This window comes from Macrosteles quadrilineatus, unplaced genomic scaffold (genome assembly GCF_028750875.1).
Source record: "Macrosteles quadrilineatus isolate MER2022 unplaced genomic scaffold, UCM_ALF_1.0 Scaffold_1__1_contigs__length_201487025, whole genome shotgun sequence".
NCBI classification, from domain to species: Eukaryota; Metazoa; Arthropoda; class Insecta; order Hemiptera; family Cicadellidae; genus Macrosteles; species Macrosteles quadrilineatus.
Window position 1 is genome coordinate 201,381,331 of NW_026542594.1, and position 26,100 is coordinate 201,407,430.

General features: G+C 36.4%; 2 protein-coding genes across 6 annotated transcripts in view; one reads left to right on the plus strand and one right to left on the minus strand.

The window, feature by feature from the left end:
- Positions 1 to 21,037, plus strand: part of LOC128994381 (hyccin-like) — a 46,384-nt gene extending 25,347 nt beyond the window's left edge. For 4 of the 5 annotated variants that reach the window (XM_054418921.1, XM_054418938.1, XM_054418930.1 and 1 more), the window contains exons 7-10: positions 4,964 to 5,095; positions 5,999 to 6,129; positions 6,634 to 6,750; positions 10,387 to 12,512. In XM_054418921.1, the coding sequence (XP_054274896.1) occupies positions 4,964 to 5,095; positions 5,999 to 6,129; positions 6,634 to 6,750; positions 10,387 to 10,778 (772 nt within the window). In that variant the 3' untranslated portion in view covers positions 10,779 to 12,512. Of the gene's footprint in view, positions 1 to 4,963; positions 5,096 to 5,998; positions 6,130 to 6,633; positions 6,751 to 10,386; positions 12,513 to 20,607 lie in introns of those variants that run through there. The other variant, XM_054418954.1, reaches the window with a different exon arrangement.
- On the minus strand, positions 11,126 to 24,192 carry LOC128994410 (metalloendopeptidase OMA1, mitochondrial-like). The gene is made up of 2 exons (XM_054418966.1): positions 22,753 to 24,192; positions 11,126 to 11,229 (listed from the first exon to the last, which is right to left on the minus strand). The coding sequence occupies exons 1-2, from the start codon at positions 23,964 to 23,966 to the stop codon at positions 11,190 to 11,192; spliced, it is 1,254 nt and encodes a 417-aa protein (XP_054274941.1). The 5' UTR covers positions 23,967 to 24,192; the 3' UTR covers positions 11,126 to 11,189.
- Between the last annotated feature and the right edge of the window lie 1,908 nt (positions 24,193 to 26,100).

Here is a 26,100-nt window from a genome sequence, read left to right on the forward strand (position 1 = left end):
CATACTATAACCTCCGTCGTAGGGAGGTGACTCACGAAGTTGGCGCGCAGGTGATGAGAAGACTTCACATCCTGTCTTCCGCTGCGGACGCCATCGTAGGGAAATTAGCACCAAAATATCATGGCCCCTGCATTGTGGTCGGTCGTCGAGGTGCTAATCTCTTCGAGGTACGAGATGAGGATTCTGCTGCGGTGCACGTCGTGCACGTGAAAGACTTAAAACCTTTCTGTGCACGTGACTAATATGCAAGGATCCCGCAACCGCAGCAACGTATTGCGATCCGTTTGTTCGTCAGTCCTTTCAGCCACGTCAAGCTGCCGACAAGCAGCCATAGATAACCCTCGTCTGGGGGGTGACGTATCATCGTGAGAAGCTCTTCGCCGCACGTCCGAGACCCCGAGCCTGCCGTACTACCCTACCTTCGTAAACCCCACGCCTACTCTTCACCTTTGGTTACTTTTCGCCCCGAGTCGTTTTCGCCTAGACCTCTGAGGCAACTCGGCCTCAGACTGTCTACATCATTTGTAACTTCGTCCATTTTTCGTCGTCAACACCCTGGAGCAGTCGGACCAACGGGGTCCGGCATCGGCTTCTGTTAACTTTTCCTGCCCACGATCCTACTGATGCGTCATCTGCAGGAAAGTTCAACAGCTTTTTTTCTTTTTTCTCGCTTTTCTTTTTTTTCGTTCCGAAGTGTGGAGGGGGTGTAACGGTTCAAATGTGTAGGGGGTAAAATAACGGCTAAACCACGAACTTTAAACAGCTAAACATAAGCTGTTGAGTAAGCCTAGTCGCGACACTAAACTGACATCGTACCTAACCTCAAATACCAAGACCGCAGACGACGTTGGTGTCAGTTTGGTTGTTTGGGTTGTTCGACTGCGTCTGAGGGCGGGCTACGGGAGAGAATAAGAGCAGCTGATCCACCTTGTGAGCGAGGCAGCTATAAAGCCTGTTAAAGCTGCCATGCGCCTGCCTTCGCTGCCAGTTTTTTTTCGGTTTCTGTAACTCGTTGACCAATCAGGAATCGTTTTAACTTTCGTCTCTATTCTGAGACGAAGGTGAAGTAAGAAGAAGTTTTGTGAAGTTTGGGTCATTCGTATTCCCGGCTTTTGGGAGGATTCGCAATCGCTAATTCGTCTTTTCGTCTTCGATTTGAAGAGTTTTTGTTTTTTCGTTCGTAGCTTAAAAGTTAGCCTTCTATTAAGTTCGTGGTGCATCGAGTGCGCTAAAAGTGTTTTACAATAGTATTACTTCGTTTGGTAAGTTGTGTAAAACTAAGACAACTTAGGTTTTTCTTTTGTCACTTGTGTTTCGGCAGAACTTTGTCGAAGTTCCTAGGCTAGGCCTGATTCGCAGACCTAGTCATACGCCTTAACCAACAATTTGAGTAAAGTACTGCAGTTGGTGAAATATATTTTCGATTACGTTTCATAATCCGTCTGGGGACTTTCTTTTTTAATTCATAAAACCCTTTTTTTAAAGTTCCCCAAACGTACCAAAGTCTGTTCCAGCAGACAGGTTTCTGCTGGACAAGTTCTGTCGAAGTTGGTCTAAGTTGAACACGTGAGGAAGTTAAAGTTTTAGTTTTTCGTTTTTGGCTCAAGGAGCAGTTTCACCTTTTTAGTTTCGTTTTTTGTTCGTTCCTCACCTGGACCACTTAGGCTAACTTGTTTCCTTATCATTTAGTAAATTCGGACTCTGTGGGAGTTAGACTAGGTTAGGCCTATTCTTGTTCTAACCTTGTTTGTTTCAGGTTGACAACTTAACTCCGTAGGTAAGCGGAGTGACTACTTAGCTTACTTGTTGATTCGTTAAGTTAGCTAGTAGTGTGTCATTTAGATATTTGCCCACAGAGTCAAGTCAACATTATTAATTTCCCCACAAGCCCTAGGCTAGAGTGGTGATTTCTAGTTGGGTGTTTAGTAACCCGTAACGTTCGTCTCGAGCTCTGACAACCAGGGCTATCAAATTTAGGCTATCCGAATCACTATCGACTCCTGGGAAACTCCCCGCGACCAGACTAGGGCGAATCCTGGGATCCTCGTTTTATTACCGGTGGCGTAATTTCCCACTTGTCGTCCGCCAGGAAAATTACGTCACAGCTTTACCATCCAACTCACTTTCAAGTTCAATCCACTTAACTTAACCACAGACTAGGCCTAGGTTAGTAAATTACCACTAGCCAAATATGCATGTTAGTAAGCCAATCTCAAAAGTTTCACAGCGATTTGTTTTCTCTCAATTTCTCCTGCTAATTATTCAACAGCAGTAGGCCTAACACCATAATATTCAATTAATGATTCATAATATTCACATCAACAACGTAATTCCGTTTTCCAATCACTTTGAGATCCAGCGGTATTTCCCGACAACAAATTAAAAATAATCCCAAATTTATCCCACTTGCGGTATAAAAATTCCCTTATCCGGGATAAAATCCCGCGGATGGAACTGACAACCTGACAGCAAGCCAACCCGGCGGCCATCTTGAGTTCACTTCGAACGCATCCACTTTTAATTTTCACAAGTACAAAACATTTTAGTTTTCGAAGTTTTGCTTCCCATCCTCCCACAATAATTATTTCTTTATTCCCTTTCTTTCTTACTCCTTATACTAGCAACTTTTAATCAAGTATCTATTACCAATTGTTCACCAACAACCGAACAAAATATTCCAATATGGCGTCTTCATTCACAACGCAACATACAACGCACGACAACTCTGACAAGACAATAGCAGAGTGCAGCACTGTGGGAGGCGGAAAGAGATCCAATGCATCCTAGATCACGCGTACAATGGCGAAATAAGTTTACGAACAAAATATTCTATTTACTTCAAAATTACCTAATAAATCGAAAAATGGCTCTTTCTTCACGAAAATTTAACGAAAATGATTCTTATTTTACTTTTAATCGATTTAAACATATTTTATTCCAGAAACATCTAAACTTTGATTTTTGAAAATTATTATAAGTAAAATAATTTGATCAAGCAAATCCCTAATTTCACTTACCTTTAGGTTGACATTGTCGCAGTCAACCCCACACCTGACACCAGATGTCACAGCAGCCTCTCTTGGTCTTCGTAGCGGTTGGGAGCAGGAAGAACGAATATTAAAACAAGCGAATAGGGATCAGCTAACACTTTATTAATGAACTAATAAACTTTACATGATTACATCGTTTAAAATAACACGTTACAAATTGAATCAAATCTCTACCAAATACTACGAATTACACAATATTGAATTTAAAACGTACGCGGACTTAAAAGAAAAGAGTAAGATGGAATGAAAGGGGAGACCGCCCGCGCGGACCTTACCGTCGTTCGCTACATTCCGGCGCGATCTGGTTGCTTCAGCATCGTCCGAGCGATAGCCTCAGCGTGGTCACATGACCGTCATCGGCCAATCAGCAAACGCTGAGCGCTCAGCCCATAATTTACTCGCCCGTCTGGTGCTGCAGCCAAACGATCACAACTGTCATTAATGAAACTAACTGAAGCGAGGAACCGAGTCTAGAAGTGTAACATTGTTTATCGCGGCACACGTGCATGCAGATTCAGCACATTCCAAGGCATATCCGGCCAAGCCACGACGTCTGGTTAGGATTATTGTAGGGTTACAAAGTAATGAAATGAATTGGAGTATGAGTTGCAAGGTTCACTTGGAGACTTATGTGAAGTTAAATAAAATTCAATATTGCTAAATACGGTTGACACATCAACCTAGCAAATATTCGGTGATAGCCAACGGGCCAGGTTTAGGGAGTAAGGCCAACCAGCTTAAGCTCAAAGTTAACAAATTACAACAAAATGAGGCAAATATGCCAGGCCGTCACATATGTATCTGAACCAACAAGTTGGTTGTAGAGTCTGTTTTTGCAGAAAGTCATTTTCAAGTTTTCCCATAAACAAGTTGGCGTATGAGGGGGCCATCCTGGTACCCATGGCAGTCCCTTTTATCTGCAAGTAGTGGCGGTCCAGGAATTGAAAATTATTCTTTTCAAGGATGAATTTGGTGAGGCTGATGATAAAGGAAGTCTTAGGGAGTTCACCTTTAGTTCTTTTGTCAAGGTAATGTTCAACTGCAGCAAGTCCGTGGGCGTGGGGGATATTGGTATACAGGGATGTAACATCTATTGTAGCTAGGATGGAGTTAGGTGTGAGCTTGTTTGTAACTGAAGAAAGTCTAAGAAGGAAGTCTGTTGTGTCTTTGATATATGATGGGAGATTTTGTACTATAAGCTGGAGATAGGTGTCCACATAAGCCGAAATTCTTTCTGTGGGAGAACCGCATCCTGAGACAATTGGTGTACCTGGTGGTGGGAAGGTATCTTTGTGTATTTTGGGGAGAATATATAATTTTGGGGTGGATGGGTTTTCTGGTGTTAGCAGTCTGACCGTTTCTGGGGTTAGCCCTCGGTAGCGACGCTACCGACTGAGCCATCGACTCACTAGATGGTGAGTCGATTTCACTTCTATGGTGGTCACTGCAAATTCTCGTACATGTTTCTGGACAGGGCGAAATTGTGAACACCTTCCACAGTCATGGCAAAATCAAGAACATGTGCAGTCATGGCAATACCAATGTGTACTTCCTCGAACATAATCTTTGTACTACAAGAAAGCCTTAAAAGAGAACTAACGGAATGCAATTAATGAATTACTGCCCAACCAATAGGTTATCGGTGATCATTCAAAATTTTCTGGCTTCATACCAAGTTTGTGTACATCTCACAGACACAACATTCTTGTAGGATTTCCAGTTTTCTCGGCTTCCCGGTTGACTAGACATGCTGGTTAGTATTTCAGAACGTGTAACATAATTTTTGTAACCGAAATACAGTTACTTTTTCTCCCCAACCGGACCAAATTGTGGGACTCTGGTTTAAGTTAAAAATTCAAACATGTTTATCTTTAACAGACTGATGTATAATTTTACGCTGGTGTTCTGTGTAGGCTGGTGACGCAGGGGTTCAGCAAGGCTGGCAAGAGAGTTTCATACGGGACTGAGGTACCGAGAGTGTTACCCAGAATCCCAGTGTCTTCCCAGATGCTGCAACAGCTTCTGCACAGTGTCTACTACGCAATGTGAGTGAGTAGGGAGAAAACGGGCCAAAACACCCATTACACCAATAATTGGTACCAACCTATTAGCAAAATGCTTTATACTTACTTATATACATTTGGTATCAGCTACACAGTAAAACTGAACATCCTTCTCCTTAAGTAAGCAAAACACATTGGATACAGGTGTAGTCTGTAGCTCTACGTTTTTTTTTAATTTTTTTACAGGGAAAATCATAAAAATTAACATACTTTCTGAACTGAAACTTTTTGAGCTTGGGGATGGTTAAAACGACTTAAGCATTACTAAATTTTCAACCAAGATTTTAGACCCATTTTTGTAGATTGATTTTTTTTTGTTTTTATGGGAAAATCACCATTAAAAATAAAAAAGTTTAGAAAATGAAAAATACCTGGATTTACTATGTATTACTCAGTACTCACATACTAAATTTGATCAAAATCTGACCACATGCTTGTAGCTCTTACATATCCACACTCACAAATAACTTTTTTTGAAAACCATATTTTTTCCTAAAAAAATATCCAAAATTGATAATATACCCAAAACTCCTAGGGCTTCTGTATTTTGTACTGGTAAATTTATACTTGAGTATGTATCTTTTTAATTGGATTTGTTGTTTTTAGCCCATACAGCTAATGGCAACTACGGGACCTACAGTTAAGTGGAATCCGGACCACATTTTTATCTTGGTACTAACAAATGGGTCTAATTATCAGGATAGTACTGCGGATAGTCGTAGTATTCACTAGTGCAAACGTTAATCCACACCCAGGAAGTATCGTACCCACAGTGTATGCCTATAAATATCCACAATTCGTGACCTCCTAGTAGCTGGATTACAGGACGACGCCACCGTCCCAGTCTTATAATTTCAACGTCCTACTGATGGTGTTGTTTGCCAGGTACAATGACCACGGTTACATGGCTGTCCAAGCCATAGAAGATATCCACCAGAGAGCGTGTTACCAGTGTTATACGGACGTTCTGTTAGTCACCAACGCCATCAAGAACTCGGCCCACTTCATTCACTCAGGTAACTCAACTTTATCAAAAGGGCGACCAATCAAGATAAACACACTTCTGAAACCCTGGAGTTCCGTAGAATGTTCATAAATATTGTCTTTAAGGTTCTGAATTCTCTCAGTATAAATATAGGTTTACGTAACTTGTGTCGTCATTTTCAAAATCTTTCAACAAACCTTGCAACTGTTGGTTAGCAAATTGTTGAGTTCGCCTTAGGTTAAGGAAACAATGTATGAGTTTACGGCAGAGATCGGCATCAACAATTGAATTGGTCGTTACCTGCTGATAAGTTGGCAATCAAAGCATTACAATTTTACTTATTTTTTCTCTCAATACCTGAACCCCAATGGTTCGTTACTTTACCACGCTTGTGCTGTAAAGTGAGAAAACAATGCGGTGTAGTAAATTCTTTTGATTCTAAAATTTGGATTAAATTTGAATAGGGTAAAAAAAAACGTTTGTAAGTAAACAAATAAATGCACTCTATTAGAAAATACTTTGAAATGTGTTGCAGGTCAACCCAGTGATGCTCCTATGGGTATCAGTTTAGCCATTTCTCCAGCCACTACCACCACTACTGTGTCAAAGTCTATGATCACCAATGCTTCCTTCCGCACCAAGAAACTTCCAGGTCAGTGCATAGTTAACTCGCAAAACTCAACCAAGCAATCAGATAACGTATGATTAGATTGATTGCAATTCCAAAGAATAATTGATCCTTTATTTTTTTAATTTTTGACATGCCAATCTTAAAAATGGCTGAGGGAAATATTTAAATAGCACAGAGGCTTTGTAACACTTAAGGAAAGTTTGAATAAGATGTATATAAGTCAAGTGAGTAAGTTAGAGTGTGTTTCTAGGCTTACACCTTTCATTTGTCGGCTATCAATTAATGATGCTCTATTAATTACCCCCATCGCAGAAAACTTGCAGAATAAGCAAATTTTCATTTGTCTGATTGAATTTAAACTCAAACTGTTCCTGTATTTAGACATTTAGGTATTAACACTTCCCTTAAAAACACTTGATTACCTTTCCTGTAACAAAAACCTAACTCGTTGAACCTAATGTTATTTAAATAGGGAATGATGGTTAGGTTTGAGAAAAAAGGGCTTATTGCCTGAGAATAGGGGAGAGAAAGGATAGGATAAGCAGGCTCACCTTAAGAAATGTAGGCATCCCACTTCATTCACTACTGAACACAAAAGAAAACACAAAACAAGCACTGGATATTTCGAGGCCACTGGCCCCTTTCTCAACATGGAGAGTCACATTAGATATTTTTAAGGAAAATATCTAAAAAGGGAATGAATCTGAAATTTTTAAGAAAACATTTAATCAAGTAAAAATCCAATCAGGCAAATGCAAATTTGCGTAGTTTGCAGGTTTGACGTGTTAGAGGTATTTTAACTTTCTTGAAGTAGATTAGCTAGAACAGGATTAAATCTCACCCGTCGTTATTTTTCTCAGATAATTCTCCGAGGAAGAAAATGTTTAGGGGTGATTAGCAAGAGCATCATTCCCAAGCCAAAACATTATCAAGTCCAATGAACTTAACTGTCAAAAAGCTACAAAAAATGTAATTAATTGTCATAAGCTTGAAAATGAAATAAATATCTTACTCTTACAACGGATATTTGTTTGTACATAGTAAAAAACATATTAGGGATACAAATGTTTCTTCAGTATTGAAGCAATTCTGCTGCATTATAAAATAGTGAAATGGTTTATCATTTCCAAAATTTTGATGTAAAGCAGAGATAGCACGGCACAGTAAATATTCGTTAAGTAACACACAGTTGATATTCATTTAGGAAAGAATAAAGTCATTTTTAGTAAATTTTATAAAAATTAATCCCTGTTGCAGTTTTTATTCAAAACGGTTTTTTAATACGAGGGGTTTTTGAAATTGTAAGTCTCCCAACGAGCTTGGCCGAGTGAGCTATTTTAAATCTTTTACCAGTACAGTAGAACCTCTTTTATCCGAACCCCTGTAATCCGAACGTCCACTAATCCGAACCCCTCATTGCTGTACTCTATACACAGTACAGCAGTTCTATATTGTATACTGTATTTAATTTACAGTACTGTTTATTCACCATGTTTACTACTGTATTAAATAAACACTGTATTTTACTTTATAAAACATTTTTTTCACTTTTCCCAAAATAATGTTGATCAATTTTAGCCATGTTTTAGCTATTGTTATGTAAAAACAACAATACCCTATGTTCTGTAATCCGAACTATTCAATAGTCTGAACTACCCCTGGTCCCAATTATTGCGGATTAAAGAGGTTCTACTGTACTGTGTTTTTAACTTCTCCCACTACTACTGTAGCTGTATCCTACCATTACGAAACAACTGGACAAATAGTAGCCGAGGTGAATCAATGCTTTTGCCAAACATAAATCAAGGTTTGTACTTAAATACCTCAAGGAAGAGAACCAACTCCTATTTAAATCCTTTGTCAGTTGATGATGTGGTTGGAAATTTTCACAAGGAACACGCTGGACTAGTCGAAAATGCTGTATCTGCAGCCGTTTTAAAGATATAAGCATAGCATTGATCGTATGTACACTGAATTTGAGGCATTTACTATAGTCTTCGCCACCCTAAGTTGAGGCGGCCCAAGGCCGCACGGCGTATATCTAGTGCGGCCTTTGGCTGCCTCAACTTAGGGTGGCGAGGACTAAAAGCAAAACTGTCGTTAGTACTTACTACTAATCAAAAGAGCAGGATCTCCACTGGATTTGCTGTCTCCTAGCTTAGCAAAATCACATGCTGCAGTTATGCTTAGTAGTATGGCCAACGAATACAACCCCTTTAAGAAGCGCAATGCCTTTGTAAAAAATTTAGCCTGTAAATATTTGAATTTTGGATAGTTAACGCACGGCCGCTAGGTAGACTATCGCGAGTACGCGTCCAAGTCAGCTAACTGAGTGAGAGAGAGTGAGTCAAAGGATTTGCTTAGAGCGAGAGAGAGAGAGAGATAGAGTAGCGTCGCCAACGTGCGAGCGATGCTAGCAGCGGCCGCACCAAGCTCATTTAGGCAAAAAAAATTCAGTCCGACAGTTTGTATTCATTGATATGGCACTCTATCTACAAATACATAAATACATATGTTACTTAGCATAACTTCCACAAGTAGGACATGTGTTTTTATTATCACTTTATTTACTTACTACGTTTGCCTTCATAAGTATTAATAAAACTATTGATTGCCGTACCGATTCGGGTGGCATTTCAATAGGCTTTTCATGGTTTCTTTGAAGAACAATATTGGACTTAATAAGCTGTCTGGTCAGAGCCCTAGTAGAGTATTAAAATAAAAAATGACTATGTCCAATAAGCCTGTGGTTATATTGGCTCTACTAATGGAAAAAATCAGCTCAATTGGTAAAGTAGTTTTCACGTTATTGACATACTCCAATCATTCATATCTATAATATTAGTTCCTTCCATCCAAGTCATTGACTTGATCAGTAATGCACTTTCCCAGATATATATATTTCATACCAGGCCTACTAAAAAGTCAAAATAATAAAAACTAACAAAAATTTGACTATGGGGTTTCTGCCATAAACAATTCAAATTAGCCGTTTTCATACATTCAAACAAAAAATTAATAATGCTGCACCCTGTTGATATACCTTGTAACTTTATAATGCTATTGCACATTATAGAACCAACTTGTTTAACTGAAACAGCTGTTTAGATTCATTAATTCCTTTTAAATATGAATGCTCATAAGGTTACATGGGAAACTCCAGAGCTACTGGGGCGGAGCCCCAAAGTCTGATCTTCTACATAAATGTATCTATCGACTGGTAAAAATAAAAGTAAAATAGGACCCCAGGGGAAAATTCAGCAATATAGTGAACTTTGAATTGAGTTTTTTCAAAATCCACTTTTTGTTACGACACTTTTACTTAACTGTGCAGAATACTAAACTGGGTAAGTTTGCAAAGATGCCATACATATTTACATGAGGCAGTCAGCGAGCGTTTATCAGTTTACATTGAAACGTTGATTAAAGTTAGGCAAACTTTGCTTGCGGATAGCTTGTTTTAGAAGTTACTAGGGCTCAACAATGTCCTTGGTAGTCTTAGAGAAGTCCCATAACAGTTTGGATATATCTCAATGATAAAACCCACAAACCGCTGGTAAAATTGCCCTAGTTTGGTCAACTAACTACACTTCAGTGATCCTAGTGCCAAGATGCATAACTGCAAAAGTTGTAATTTGTCAAATATCTGTTTTCCAGATGACATTCCAATCCAGATGGCCAAGGCCGAAGGAGATTCCACAGCTCTCGGAGCGATCACGGAAGAGAAGGAGGAGGGGGTAGGTAGTAAAGGCGAGTCAACTCCCGAGATAGCTCCACGACGCAGCTTACCCAAGATGGCCGTCAACTTCGGCAAGAAGACAAAGGAGAAACTCACCATAAAATCCTCGAGTTCCAATCCCAAGTCTAAACCGTTAGTGAACGGTTCCGGAGACCTCTGCGAAGAAGAGAACGGCGACTTGGCTACGGAGCTGACTCCACTCTCGGGAGAAAACGGAACGGAAATATCAACACCCGTCAACTTGCGCAAGTCTAGTGGATCCACGATCGAACTGGAACCAACGCGATCCATGCAAGTCAGTTCCGTTTAATTTAGTGTTAAATTATGCATTACTGTGTCATATTGTTTACTTTTGATCAAAAATGTGTATCTAAGTAAAGCAATAAGGTGTTCCAGGCGATTTCCCTTATGATGAATTGTTGCTATTCATTTATGCGCTCTTTAGTAAAATATTTCAAGTAAATTATTATTTACCCTTCTCTATTTCTGTAATTAGATTGACTTGTTTAAAACGGGGACAGTTGAAAGGATAGTTTGCCTGGGTTTCTATACTGTACATCTTTGTGTAAAAACATCCATTCAGTGGCTTAAAAAAATGCGTAGTAAAAGGGTTTTAAAGCTAACACTACTGTACAAAACATAACAAATATATTTATTGCAACAATTCGTTATGACTCTAAAAATCACATAATTTGAAGTTTCCTCTTGGCGCTTGGAGATGTTAAAAGACTTTTATCTGTGGGATGTCGATTGGCAACGACCTGAAATCAAGAATAGTAAATGTAATAAACAGTTGCAACGATTGGTTATATTCCGTTCACACAGCTAACGACTAACGGAAAACTGATTTTATAACTACTGTTGGATATGTTACAGTATTAAGGGTATTAACAATAATTTCTGTGTCTATTTTCATGTAAAATGTATATTTAGCTAGGAAAGTGTGAGTTTTAAAAACATTTCTCATGCTTGTTTTTTTTTAACAATGTTATGATTTAAAGAATACTATATAACTAATAAGTATTTTATTTAATCAATCAAGTCAATCCAATTAGCAATTACAGCAGACTCTAGATTATCTAAGGTAACTTAGCCATATGTACACAGGAATCTCTGTATACAGTGCATCTCAGTTAACAAAATTAGGGATGAAGACCTCTCAAAATTGTCTGGCAAAATATATTCCCGATCTTAAGTACTTGTTCCAACTAATTGTTAGGATTTTTGATGAGGTTACAAGTAAAAATAATGTCGGTGCAATTGTGGGAAAAAGTAACAAAAGTGCCCTGAGCACAGATTACAGTCATTTTTTTGTCAAATATGGCAAAATCTTTACCCAAGATTTTAAAAACAAACTAAAGTTATCCTTGTTGCAGAGGAAGGAAAATCCTGTCCCCTTTTCGTCCTGAAAATCAGGAAGGAAATGCAAATCTTTTCCTTCACAAGAAAGTATAATCCCATCCATCCCTAGACATGCATAATTTGGGAGTAAACAATTTACCGAGTATTTTGTGGGAAAGAGATGAGGAAAAAGATTTGTCTAGCATTGCAAATAGAAAATACATCTTGATGTTCTAACATTCAATAGATAATCAGTTTGCCTCTCGTTTGTTGCCCATTCTTTGCGCGACTTCAGTGTTCCCAGTAACATCGTCATTACCGGTAGTCTATGCAAAGTGGGATGTCTTTTTTTTGAACTTTCTTGATTCGAAAACTTCTTGGATTCAAATTTTTCTCTCCGTTTCTAGAACTTGATGAAATCAGACTCCAAATAACGTGAGTAGTTTGTTTATAATTTGAGATATTAAAATTTTTTAGAAAATTAAAGTATAACAAATGGATTCAACGAAACTAATACTCGGGAAACTGGCATCTAAACCTAGTGATGTAAAATTCCCTGGAATTTAATATCGCGGAAATATTCCCAGGGAATATTGCCGGCAATATTCCCAAAATTCATAAATTCCCGGGAATTTATTTTTAATTAGCAAGGTAGGTTTAAAAACTGTTACTTAATAGTTAAAAGCCATAATTATAAGGTTAAATCAACCACAAAAACTTAAATATATTGTAATACAAAGTTTTAATTGAAATAAATAACTGGGAATTTATAATTTTATAAGCTAAATTGCTCAAATCGGTCACTGTGGTAGTTTGTTTTAAATAAAACCCAAACAATCTATTTTCAAAAAATGTTGATTTAATACAACTAGTGTACCTGTTGCTCGAATTCAAGCTATTGCTAAGTATTACAGGTGTTATTTTAAAACTAATAAAAGTCATAATTTCTGATGACTTTAAAAGATTCGCCTCAAGAATTATGGAAATACTCAAGATCTATATAACCGATCGATATAATCAACATTTCTTGTAAATATCTTATCATTTTTCAAAAGTTGATCTTGTTTTTTAGTGTTTTCTACAAATAGCCTTACACATAGCCGCATTAGGTTGTCCATAATAATGATTATAAATTCTTAAAAAACATTATTTCTATTTCTTCTCCTTGGTGGTGTTCTATGACTTTCCTACGTTTCCATAGTTTGCAAATAGGCTCTTTCAATTATTACAAAGAAATGCAGCACAGTGTTAATTCAGTTTTCTTTTAGCAAATTTCCCTAGAGGGAAGTAGCTTTTACCGTAGTTGGCAAGGTAAGACCAACGAGCACATAATATGATAAGACCTGGAGCCGGGACCGATATACTTTTTCGTTTTGATGTCCTTAGAGGCCAAAAACACTGTTTGTTCAAATTTTTATGTCCGTAAATGACATGTATATATGGCGGACATATATATATACACGGACATATGTAGCCTATATATGTCAGTGAACGTGATAACTTGAGTAATTTTTCTCTGATTTTGATTAAATTTGGTTTGAGGATGTATGGCGGGATAAACTTAAATGAGGTAGCAAACCAGCATGATCGGACCATGGGAACAGGGTTTTATGGGGTAAAAAATGGGTTTTCTTATTTTTTACCCTCAAAACACAAAATTCCCCAATTATCTCTAGACCATTTTAAAGTAGGCCTACTAAAAAACAAATAATTTAGTATACCAAAATGTTTTAGTTTTAGTATTTATTAGTGTTATTGTTTATTAAAAAAATTAAAAAAATAGCAAATTTAAAATGCCCATGCTATTATGGAGAATATTGTAAAATGTTGTAGTTTGCTTGTTTATGGAAATATTTTAATCAAACTTGGAACATTTATTTATTTTATTTAAGGCTGACCTTCTTCCGCATCGCAGTCATGACCTTCCATTTTAATCTTTTGGAGGAATACGAAACTTTAAAAGGGCCCCAGGGCCTCACTTTCTAATTATTTCCCTAAAAAAAGTTTCCTGTACAACTTCACGTTACGCTCTTTCCAATGACACCAAAAACATATCTATTGGTTCAGTAGTTTCGGAGGAGTAGGGCTAATTGTCACAAAAAACCTGCTTGGGTATCGAATAAGTATATATAGATAATCAGAAACAAACATAACCTAGTAAATACACAGGAAATAAAAATATTATTTGAAAAAAAAATTAATTTAGTGTATTAAATCAAGACTACATATTAAAAACGAAAAGGTTAGATGGGAAATACTGAAATGACATATTTGCTTTCTGTATTAATTTTTATGTTTCCTAGTCACTGTCACTTTCTATGTCAATTATATTTCCTTCGTCCTTCTCGTCATCTACATCTCCAAATCCACAAAAATCGTCTTTATTGTTACTTGTCAAGTCAATCTCATCCTCATCCCCTTCTTCGATTGTGAGAAGGGACAGGATGTCTTCATTTTCTTCCTGTCCTGTTTCCTCTGGGTTGCCTTCTGCTTGCTTACTCTCTCTTAGAGGTTGAGCATTCATGAGTTTCCAGTTGTAAGAAAGAACTGTCAGTTTTGCTGCTCACTCAGATAAAAGTCTGTTTCTTTTCTTGGAATGCAATAATTAAAATCCATTCAGTTTCACAAATTCCAAAATTTTTTTACAGAAATGTACTACATGGAATGACAACTCTTGGTTGTAAGAATTTAGGCTACTATAGGCCTAGGTAACGTAGTTTTAAGGTTCTTTAACCGTCAATATGTGTTAAAACGTTCAGAATTTTAAAATTTTCATAAATTCCCAATTTTTGGGAATATTCCCAGTTTTGGGCCAAAGAAATATTCCCGGCAATATTCCCATTTTATAAGTTCCCTCCCACTGGGAATATTCCCGGCCCACATCACTATCTAAACCGCTTGGCAACATATCCCAGTCAAGACCATTGTTTTCTACTCCGCTACTCTCCTACCCCAACAACAACAATGAACAACAACAACAACAGCAATGAATCTTGCAAAAAAAGGAAAATATGCAAAAAATATAGCTAAAAAATGATATAAATAAACCACAAATTGACTGAATACTTGTGCTTCTAATACTTTGAATTAGTGGTTTTTCAATTTTTTCCCCTTTTGTTACCAAACATTGATGTTTAAATTATCAAGTTTAACCTTATTAGGGATTCACTTATTTATCGGAGTTGGCTATGTGGAGTATGTTAAACCGATGCAAGGATTATCAAGGGTCTACTGTATTCAATAAAAAATATAATTTGTTATTATTTAAGTGATATAGTAATTTAATTACACTTAGTAATATGTTACCATTCTTGTGTGTTGTTATAGCTTAAAAATCGTCGCTTGCAAGATGAAGGGGTGTAAGTACATCATATGTATTTAGACCCCTTCATCTTGCAAGCATCGTAATATACCTCCAATTATTTTAATTCACTGGTTATTGGTAGTAACGCTTTTTTAACTTAGGTTCTAGGTTTGTTTAGATAAATTTAATGGTTTGGCTGGTTGTGAAGTGAAAATGGTGGTTGGGTTTGATGGTTTATTGAATTATATTTATATATCTAATGTAAACCAGCAAAATTGTAATTCAGTTCTCTACATTAAGTAAAATTACTAGTTTGGACACATTTTACTTATAATTGGTGAAAAGAGAAATCTCTATGCAGATAATTACACCTTGTAAGCCTATTTATTGCACACAAAAAGTACAGTAGTTTTAAGTGGCAGTCAAGTGTTGAAAGAATCTTGGATGAAACACACTACCTTATAGATCAGGGTCCCCACTCAAATTTAATTAAAATAAATAGATGATCCACAGGTTTTTGGAGTCATATTAACATGTATTTTTTATGATGTTGATAAGGGTCAACAATTTTTGATCGGATACAGGTCCACCATAGGTTTGTCCGCTATTTCTTTTGTTTATTAACACTAGTCGGGATATTGATATTTTTTGGAATTTTTCTGTTACAGGAATCTTGGGATATTTAAGTGATTACGAAAGCCGTATGGATAAATATTATATATAGAGTTCACAAACCCAACGTGTAAATAGGTACTTTGACGTTTGTAATGTTAATAAATTTACAATTGGGGGGTACAGTAGACCTATTGCTTTGCTGGATACGTTCCATGCAAGGTTAAAAGAGGCAGAGGAGCCCGTGAATCATAGGCAATAAAACTCTCTCTTTCCATGTCTTGCAGTCTCTTAAGAAGCATTATTACTTTCTCGTTGAGTTTGGATTCCGTTTTCTCATGGTTTTCAATCTCTTCCTTCAGCAATGTCTCCTTCTCCATGAGTTTTTCCTACAGAATTTCAAAGCTATTCCGCAGCTCTTGGAGGGCTGCCTCCTTGTCTTAGCAAATTTCCCGATAGGAAAGTACCGGTAGCTATTATCGTAGTTGGCACAAACAATTTTGTATATTGAAGTGTTGTTGTACAATTAAATGTTACAGAGAAAACTTTTACAAATGTACATTGAAAATTCCTATGTTACTGTTACAGAGGAAAAAAAACTTTTGTAGTTGGCTTGTTTATGGATGTATTTTAATAATTATTTGGCAAACTTATCTATTTGGAAATAGATAGATTTGCCAAATTTGATTTGAAATATATCCATACATACATATACATATACATATATATACATACACAACAGTTTTCTTTTTCTCCGTAAGAATAACAGAGGAATTTCCAATGTAATTTTTTTAAATTTTCTCTGTAAACTTTACCGTACAATGACACATCAATACATAAAATTGTTTGTACCAACTACGGTAATAGCTCCGGTATTTCCCTATAGGGAAATTCGCTAAGACAAGGCATAAAAGGAAGCAGCCCTCCAAGAGCTGCGGAATAGCTATGAAGCTCTCCAGTAACAACTGATGGAGAAGGAGGCATTACTGAAGGAAGAGATTGACAACCATGAGAAAACGGAATCCAAACTCAACGAGAAAGTAATAATGCTTCTAAAGAGACTGCAAGACATGGAAAGAGAGAGTTTTATTGCCTATGATTCACAGGCTCCTCTAGCAGTCGTATCTAACATGGTGGAGGGAAAACAGAACAGATCCTCTGTGAGAGACAAACAGCTGATCAAACAACTTTAACAGAGGGTTTGACATTTGGTCATAAAACCGTTTTTAATCTTTCCTGTAACAGTAAACCTAAGTACTAAAAAATCAAATGTTATTTATATGGGAAATAAATATGTCTTGTTTATGGAAATACTTTTGTAAAAATACAACCAGACATATTGAAATTCACTTAGCCTGCAGGTTCGCTGCGACGGGGGTATTATTGGATGTTTGCTTTCTGATATTTGTTCAGGTCCGGGTGATATTGAAGGCATCATTGAAATTGTTGAGGATTGCAGTCAGTCTGTCTCGAGCTGTTTCTGCAATCTGCGTACGCTCCAAAAGCGAAGTGGTTTGCATGAAGGCGCTGTCAAGACTCGCTCCTAGCTTCTTATTCTTCTCAATAAATAGTTAATTCCTCTCTACCAGCTCAGAATGTGTAGGAGGACAACATGTGCCAATCTGGTTGGACACTATTTGAAGTCGGAGTTCTTCAATTGTTTGCCTTAGCTTGTTGATTTCCTGCTTCTGGGGATCCTGGTTGACAACGACAACTGGTTTAATCTTGATTTCCCGTGCTCGGTCAGCGTATTGCAGAGTATTGACTGTTTCGTCCAGGTTACTGTCAACTGAACTCAAGCTTACATGAGCGTTAGTGTTGTCACCGAGCGAGTCTTGCAAGAGCCTGGTCAGTTTGAGGTCTCGGTGAAACGCAGCTCCATCGCACAGTGAGGAGACGACGTTGCCCAACATGAACAACTCTTTGGCGATGTTCTCACCTTCAATGAACTGTTTGCCCTTGGCTCTGGTCATCTAAGACCGTTCCGACCCAGCGAGATCTACCAGATGAAATTTGTCATACATTGCGCCACCCTCATCTTTAAGTTTGCACAATTAAATACAATGTCTAAGCGACCTTGAGAATCAACAATTCCTTGATATCATCAGTTTTTAAGAATTTATAATAATTGGAATCGGTTATTTTTTTAAGATAAACCACAAACATTCTTGGCTCAATCTTGTTTAAATTCAAATTCACAGGTCATTCCAAATTTCAAGGTTTTCAGTTGAGTGGGTACCCTGTGGGTTATTATCCTCATATAGCTGAAGAAATTTTTAAGATGTGTTTATGATTAGTCACATTTGAGTGGGTTGATGTCTTCTTTTTATTTATTTTTTACCAACAAAAAATTATTATTACTGAGTAGAACAATCTAACAAACTGAAGCTTGTTCTCTGATATACAAAAAATTGTCACCGTTGAAAATTCACACTAAACTACAAAACACATCTGAGCATTAAACATACAAAAACAAGATTCAGATTTTATAAGATTCAATGTTAATGGTTGCACACATTGAGTGAACTCCTAAAATAACGTAGACTTGGAAAATTTCAACATAGTCAGTAGAAATCTGTTACAAAGAACAAATTTAGAACTCAGTAATTAGGTGGGAAGCATGTTACCAAACCCAAACCATCAGAAATATTGTGAACAGAAATCAAATTTCAGTTAGAGGTGTATTCCGCAAGTCACACTCTAGTTTGAGACATTTAGATGAAAGACCAATAACTAAACAGCCAACATTCGCTGTAGACTGAAATTCATATTTTTGTATTTAGGTTTGTAGAACATTATATTTTGTATTAAGGTTGTTACAACTAGTTATTAAAACACAATAGTTGAACCTAAAACTTGTCTTTAATTCTATAATGATATCTTTGCGACACCATTAATGAGGTTCTATTAAACATAGTTTAGATAATTAGTCTCGAAACTTAGTTTGAGGGGACGTAAGATACATAAGTTCACATAGTGTTATTGTTTATCACGTCTAGTAAGAATTAACAGTATTTTTCATTGGTTTTAAAACTTACGCCTTTCAAGTTATTTTAGTATATCAAGTAAATTAATTGTTATGTAAACATCTTTAGACATGTTTTAATGCAAATTGTTTAGTCGCTTTTCTTGTTATAATAAGTGAATCTCTTAAAATATTTTCAACAAAAATTTGACTTTCCATCAGAAGTTATGTGCCTTGAAGTGTAATCCCTATCAGAAATCTTACGCCCCTGATAGCAAAACGAATCCTGTTGTATTACTGATTTTGATTTACTTTACATTTAAGAATTAATTATTTTTGTTAACAATCCTGTATTATTTATGGTATATTGTATATTTTTAGATAGCACTGTAGATTTGTAAATAATGAATTGTTTAGAGGTAGAAAGTTGGTAGGAATATGGGTGGTAAATTTTGTTGTAAACCATGAATTTAAGTGCAATAAACTTCTATTGATTTGTTTGTCTTGTGTTAGTTTGATACGCTCTAAGTGGTTTTAGAATATTTCATATTTGTTTTTTCTATTTTTATTTTATCATGCGCGTGTTTTAAAAATTGTTTGAATGTAAGATAAGTGTTAGTTTGTGTTTTTCTTATGACAATTTTTGTAGGATGAATCAAATTGTGAAAACGTTTTTTCAAGTATTTGTGTAACTTATTTTAAAGTTAGCGTATTGTCTATTCTATTATGACTTAACAATAAATACAAGGTAAAGGTAAAACATCTCAAAATGACTAGAAAATAACATTTTGGATACCTAGGCCTTATGTATTTGTGATTTACATTTTTAAATGTAAATGCTTTGCAGGTAATGAAACTTTGCAAGTTTTGTCAGTACAGATCTGGTTGCCAACAAATTAACCTTTACATTTTTTTAAGCTAAAGTCCAAACACTATTTTTTTCATGTCATAGTTTTCTACTTTGTACTACAATCTGAAGCAGAAAAAATAAATAATTTGATCTATATATAAATTAATCTAAGATGTATTAAAGATAACACAATATCTATTCCAGATTACTTTTTAGGTAGTTTGTTTGTGCTTCCAATTTCGTCTTATGTTAAGAATGAAGTTTTTAAAACTTTTTTGTAGACATTTTTTGTTTTTAATTTGTATATTGAATCTGGTATAGCTTTTTTTGGAAACAAAATGTCTGATTACAGTACTTTAATTAAGTTCTTAAATAACTTGTTGTTTTTTGTGAATTTTATGGAATTATGAAACAAATATCCTACTTAAATCGTTTCAGGTCTGAGTGACGTATTAACTTCCAAACTGACGTTTTATTTTTTTTTGTCCTAGAACGCTAGGCACTACCCTAGGATCGTTTGTCACATTACTTTAGGATAGACCTTGGGGTTGCGGCATTATCACTTAAATAAAATCCATTGGTGATATGGCAGCATTTGAACCCGGGACCGAAGCCCCACGCTAACCACTAGACCAGCTCGTTTATTGTTTATGTTTATCGAATTCAAGAGATAAAAGATCATATTTGACAATCTGACATAGAACTAACAATACATCTTCAAGATTTGTCTCTAACAACATTAAATTATTAAATAATATAATAACTTTTGTTAAATAACAGTATGATACCGACACTAAAAGAATGTAGGCATAAGTAAAACGGCTAAGCTGGATTTTCCTAGGAGCAGAAGCGAAGCACAAAAACACGGAGAGCGGAGTGTAGAGAAGCAAATTAGAGGCGGTTCGCTTTGCTTTTACGAAAAAGTATTATATTACTTGAAACATTACCTTCCCTTTCACACCTAGGAAACTCCAACTTCAGAAAAATTACTCAAGTTAATTAAAAACATCTGTACTTATTCACTTAAAATGTTTGGTTTTTAAACTAATTTTCTAACTATTTTTCAGGTTCACAATTAAGTAGGCCTAAACCTTGGTTTATGACCTTCCATTACTACTAAATACTGGACTGGCATTTTTCCAATAGGCCCTCTAAAGCTTTTCCTGAGGTCTTCATAAAAGGTCAGTTTTCACTTGCTACACCCAGTCAATTACTGTTAAATACATTATGGTTATCCGAGAGCTATGTGTCTTCTGGAAAAATAAATTTTAGTTTTTAACTGTGTTTTTTACATACCGTACAGAATCCTTGTATAGTAGATAGACAAATCTGATTTCATAACCGCTCTAGTGCATTTAAAACATTTGGTTGTAAAAATGAATATATTGTAAATAAACTGTTACAGTACTCTCTCTATAGTTGTTGAACCACTCTTCAAACTCAACTCGTCATTCGTGAAATATTTAAGGTTCTGTTATTGTTAACAAATAAATCTATTATTGCATATCAAGGCGTTATGTTTTACCTTATGTACAAATTTTGTTTAATAGGCCTATATAATCCATCTATCTATCCCATACATAAAATAGGCAAAAAAGAAGTTTGTAATCAGAACTCCTCCGTGGTTTCTCAACCGATTTTGTTAGCTTATATCTAATTTGAAAGATCTGATTGAGTAGGTGTCATTTAAGGTCTGACATGTTGAAAAAGTTACAGTGGTCCCGAGAAGTAAGAGGTCAAAGTTTCAATTTTTCCCAGAGCGTTAACATTGGCAGGTGCTATTTTTCATTGTTAAGTGCACAGTTGGCAAAAAAAAACAACAGTGAAGCTCTGCTCCAATATTTTACTATTTTTTTCATACACTTTTCCTACACAGCTATAAAAAATAAATATTACTGACATTGGTGTGTTTTTTTATAACCATGAGTTCAGTACCTATTGCTTACTATTATTTAGCACCTCAGTGTCAATTTGTATTGCTTAGTATTGCCTTGTATTGCTTCAAGACAACAAGATAGGCTTTGAAATCTACAGGAGACCCACTCAAACGGACACAACGATTAGCAGCAATTTTATTCATCTTCCACCCAACTGCAGGCTTTAGTTCCATGCTATGCCGAGCATACAAAATCACACTTAGCGAAGCCAGTAGGAGAAAAGAATTGAATGTGTGTCAAAGGATTGCTCAGAAACTCAATTGACGGCGAGGTTTTAACTAAAGCTTCGGTACTAATTTTAAGGTTTAACTTGACTAGCAAAATTTGACATTGTGCTCCTTTTTGCATTAGAACAGACACAGTTCCCTATAATACCAGTTTTCGCAACGACTATCAAAAAGGCGCAAGGACAGTCGATTGGCGGAGTTTGAGTCTATCTTCCAGAACCTGTGTTTGGACACAGCCAGCTATGTTGCTGCCATTAGAGCGAGGTATTTTCTGGTGGCTATGTTGTTTTAGAAGACACTTACAAGCAGGTTCGTTTAAGAAAAGATCATTAGGTTTATACTAAAAAAAATTTTAATGCGAACTGATTAAAAATAAAAATCTACTGTTAAAGAATATAAATGTTTATCAGACCAGTGAGCGCATGCATTTGTTACAGGTGCATTGCAAAATAAAAAGTGTTTACGTTCAATGAGAAATAGATAAATTGAAGGAAGTCCTACCATATATATTTTTGGCGCCCATTTGAAAATGGAGGATCTCATAGTGCACCTTGTAGAAAGCATTTTCGACAGGCCTACATTACTGTAGCCCAATTTTGGTCAAATACGACTTACAATTTCAAACAGCCAACTGTGACTACTCTTAACCAAAGCTTTATTTTAACAGCCTATATTTAAATTGAAACAAGTGATGTTGCTTTTTTAGTGAACAAGACAATTCGGACTTGGTAAATTTGTAATGATTTGATATTTAAAAAAAACCTTAGCCTATTGCAATACTTGTAGGTTATAGAAAATTCGTTGTTTCAGATCAACATTACTCACAGTAGTTAAAATATATACGAGAATACCTTATTAATGTTCTAGATGGTTAAAGAATTTGGCATAGGATCCAAATAGTTCTTGCTTGTTGATGAACATGGCACACAGTACATATCTACCGTACTTACAGTTCTACTCATTGTTAAGCAGCTTAGTGCTACATCATTATTAATTTTTTGAGAATACCCCAAAGTTTAAGCTGTAATTAGATTATAATTTTGCCTACCTTGGTAAACGAGGGTCCATTTTATCAGGTGTGGTACAATGGCGAGCAAGAATATGGAAAGCTCCTGGCATCAATTCTTCTATGGTTTGATATCTCGTCCGGTGGCTAGGGTGAGTAGACAACCATTCGATATCAGCTTCCTCAGACATTTTTTCCATATTCTTCCAAAAGGCACTAGCTTGGCGAGGATCGTAGCAGGCTCTAACAGACATTTCTAATCCTACTGTGTCCGCTTCTGTCTCAAGCTTACGACTCATTGGCAGCTGGAATAGGATGCTGCTTAAATATTCCGTCAGGTAATGTGAGGAAAGTGCCATTGAGGTAGGGAGTAACGTCCATAGAGCAAGAAGCGGAATAAGCAACAACAACTCAAATAGATGAGTCCTGCTTGCAACTTCACCCGCATGACTTAATAGCGCATGAGCCATCTCGTGAGCCAAGATTGCAGCCAGTTGGTCGTCATTACTGACAGCAGCCAACATTCCGGTGAATATAAATATGTGCCCACTAGGCAAAACAAATGCATTTTTCGTATCAATGTCATCGATGATGAATACTTTCCAAGTTCTTTTAGTTCCTGGTAGATGTTTGTTCGCCTGAAGGATTCGGTTAGCTACCCTCAAGACATGATTGTAGTGGTAGCCTGATGTTACAATCTTATTATTGTAGTTCTCTAGCAGAACATCACACTCGATATTCGACATTTGAATTATCTGATTTTCGGAGAAAATCAGGAACTTCTTTCTTTTTGTGATCGGATCTTCCACGAGATGGGAAATGTAATAACCGTACACTGCACCACTTGTGAGAAAAGCTACTATGGCTAGATTTTTGCGATTTTCTTTCAACCTTTGCAAAATATAATGTCTCTTATTCTTGGGCAAAGATGCCCACCATTTTCTTAATCCTCTACCAGTTATTACGGCGCCAAACTTTAAGAGGCCCCTTAATACTACCCACAGAATTGGAGGGAGTGCTTTGTTGGGTGGAGTGGTATGAAAATATCTTTTGAGGGGTCTTATAGCTGGGGTATGATTTTTAACATACTTGTTGCATGACCCAAAAGTAAAAAGGCTTCTATTATTGATGCTTGGTGTACATGAGGTTAAGGTTATGTTGTGATGTGTGTGCTTAAGTTGAGGTAATTTATTGCTTACAGACAAAATATTTTTGTAGCTGTTTTTCATCTGGTTTAGCCTCAAACGGAGGTACATATTTGATAATTTATTCTAAAATATTACATACATTTAATAACTGTTTCTCTAACCTCTTTTGTTTGATCACACACAGAATGTATTCAATTTAGCAAAGCACAATAATAATACTCAACCAACCTTTTTGAGATTTTAATTTTGATTTTACTTACACTTCAGTCTTATAAATTATTAGTAAGATAAATAGGCACAGCATAATTTAATAATAAATAACTGTTTCATAGTTACATTTTCAATGTAATGTAGGCCTAATTGAAATTGCAATAATAATAGGTTAGGTTATTAGACGGACAGCTGACAGCTGGTAACGACTAGCAGAAAGCAAAAGCTAACCACTGAGCTAAAATTATAACTGGAGGTAGCACTGCCATGGCAGAAGTCTGTCAAAAGCGAGTCGCTGATTTTGTTAGGTTGGTATAGCAGTAAGTTTTCTTACCATAGCAATAACATGGCTTCTTATAACTAGGTTGGTATAGCAGTGAGTATTTTTGTCATACTTGAATACTTTGAATACTTTAATAATTTTCTTTGAAATGGCGACCATACAAAGTAGGTATTTTAAGCCAAGTATAATAATAGCCATAGCAATAATATGGCTTCTTATAACTCACACCTCACGCAAACATGGCGGCTGGCGACACGCATCTTTGACATTCAGTGCTACCTCCAGTTAGAATTATAGCTCAGTGAAGCTAACTCACCCAACTCACCACACCACACAGCTGAGCTTAGTCACCCAACTTTTACATGCAGTCACGATTTAGTAAGGTAAAAAGCCATGCAACTGTGCAAAACTTAACACTCTTCGCTCTTTGTACAAAAGCTTGATCTGATATGATTTTGATGATTTATCTTTTTTTTAAAGTAAATCCAATCCAATTTTAACCTAAGCATAACTTGCATATTGATGTATATAGTATGTCTATGTGTAATGGGAATTCTCTCCCTCCACCTGGAATAGGCCACGGCCACCTTTAACTCCAGGCCGCGGCCTGGTCGAATTGGCAACGTTGCAAATTAGTGTTGTCTAGCACTAGACGTGCCATAAGATAAGACATAAGATCGATTTATTTCCTGTAAAACTTACAATATACAAGTAATTGGAAAACGTCAAATTCTACATTATAAAATATACATAGATCTATGAATAAAAAGAAATTCCTTCAACATCGTATAATAAAAGGAAATGCATATATAATGTGACCTGTAACTCACCATGCAAAGAATGAAAAAGAAAACAAAACAGCACACTCGGCAAACATCAGTCAAAAAAAAGTACTTACATATTCTTGTTTTAGTTTATAGAAATCATCAATACTATACAGTGGGTTGGCCAGGAGGAGACATTCCACGCCCCTTTTGAAATGGTTACTTGGGAGGTTCCGGGCTGAACAAGATAACACATTGAATAGTTTTAGGCTTACAATGTCATAATTACTTTGTGATTTCTTAAGCCTAACAAAAGGTACATTTAAATCCTGTTTACTTCTAGTATTGTACGAGTGGATGTCACTCCTGAGCTCGAGAGCGCCCAACTCCTCCTTAGTTTTGATGAGGGTCTGGAAGATAAACAGATTATAAACCGTCATGAGGGATTCAGCCTTAAAGATAGGCTCACAGTGATCCAGGCGCTTGGCCCCTACTACTATTCGTATAGCCTTTTTTTTGGAGAAGTAGGACTCTCTCGACTCCAGGAGCGGCACCCCAAAGTCTCAGTCCATAAGTGATGATGCTCTGGAAAAAAGCCACATACGCAGTCCTTAACCACTCTTTTGGTACACAGTACCTTAACTTACGAAGCAAGTGCACAACCCTAGCCAGTCGGCTACAAACATAATCAATATGGCTGTTCCAATCCATCTTACAGTCTAGGTAAATGCCTAAAAGCTTTACGCTTGTTACCTCATGTTCAATGTTTCGGAGACTGAAAACAATAGATTGGGTTTTATCTTGATTTAGAAAGAAATAGTTTGCCCGGAACCAGGTAGATGCAACATTTAAAGATTGGTTCAAAGCTAAGTTCAACTCAACAGCACTATTTCTAGCTTCCACAATTGTGGTGTCGTCTGCATAGCAAACAACACTATTACCAAGGCACATGGGAAGGTCATTAATCATTACATTGAAGAGCAGG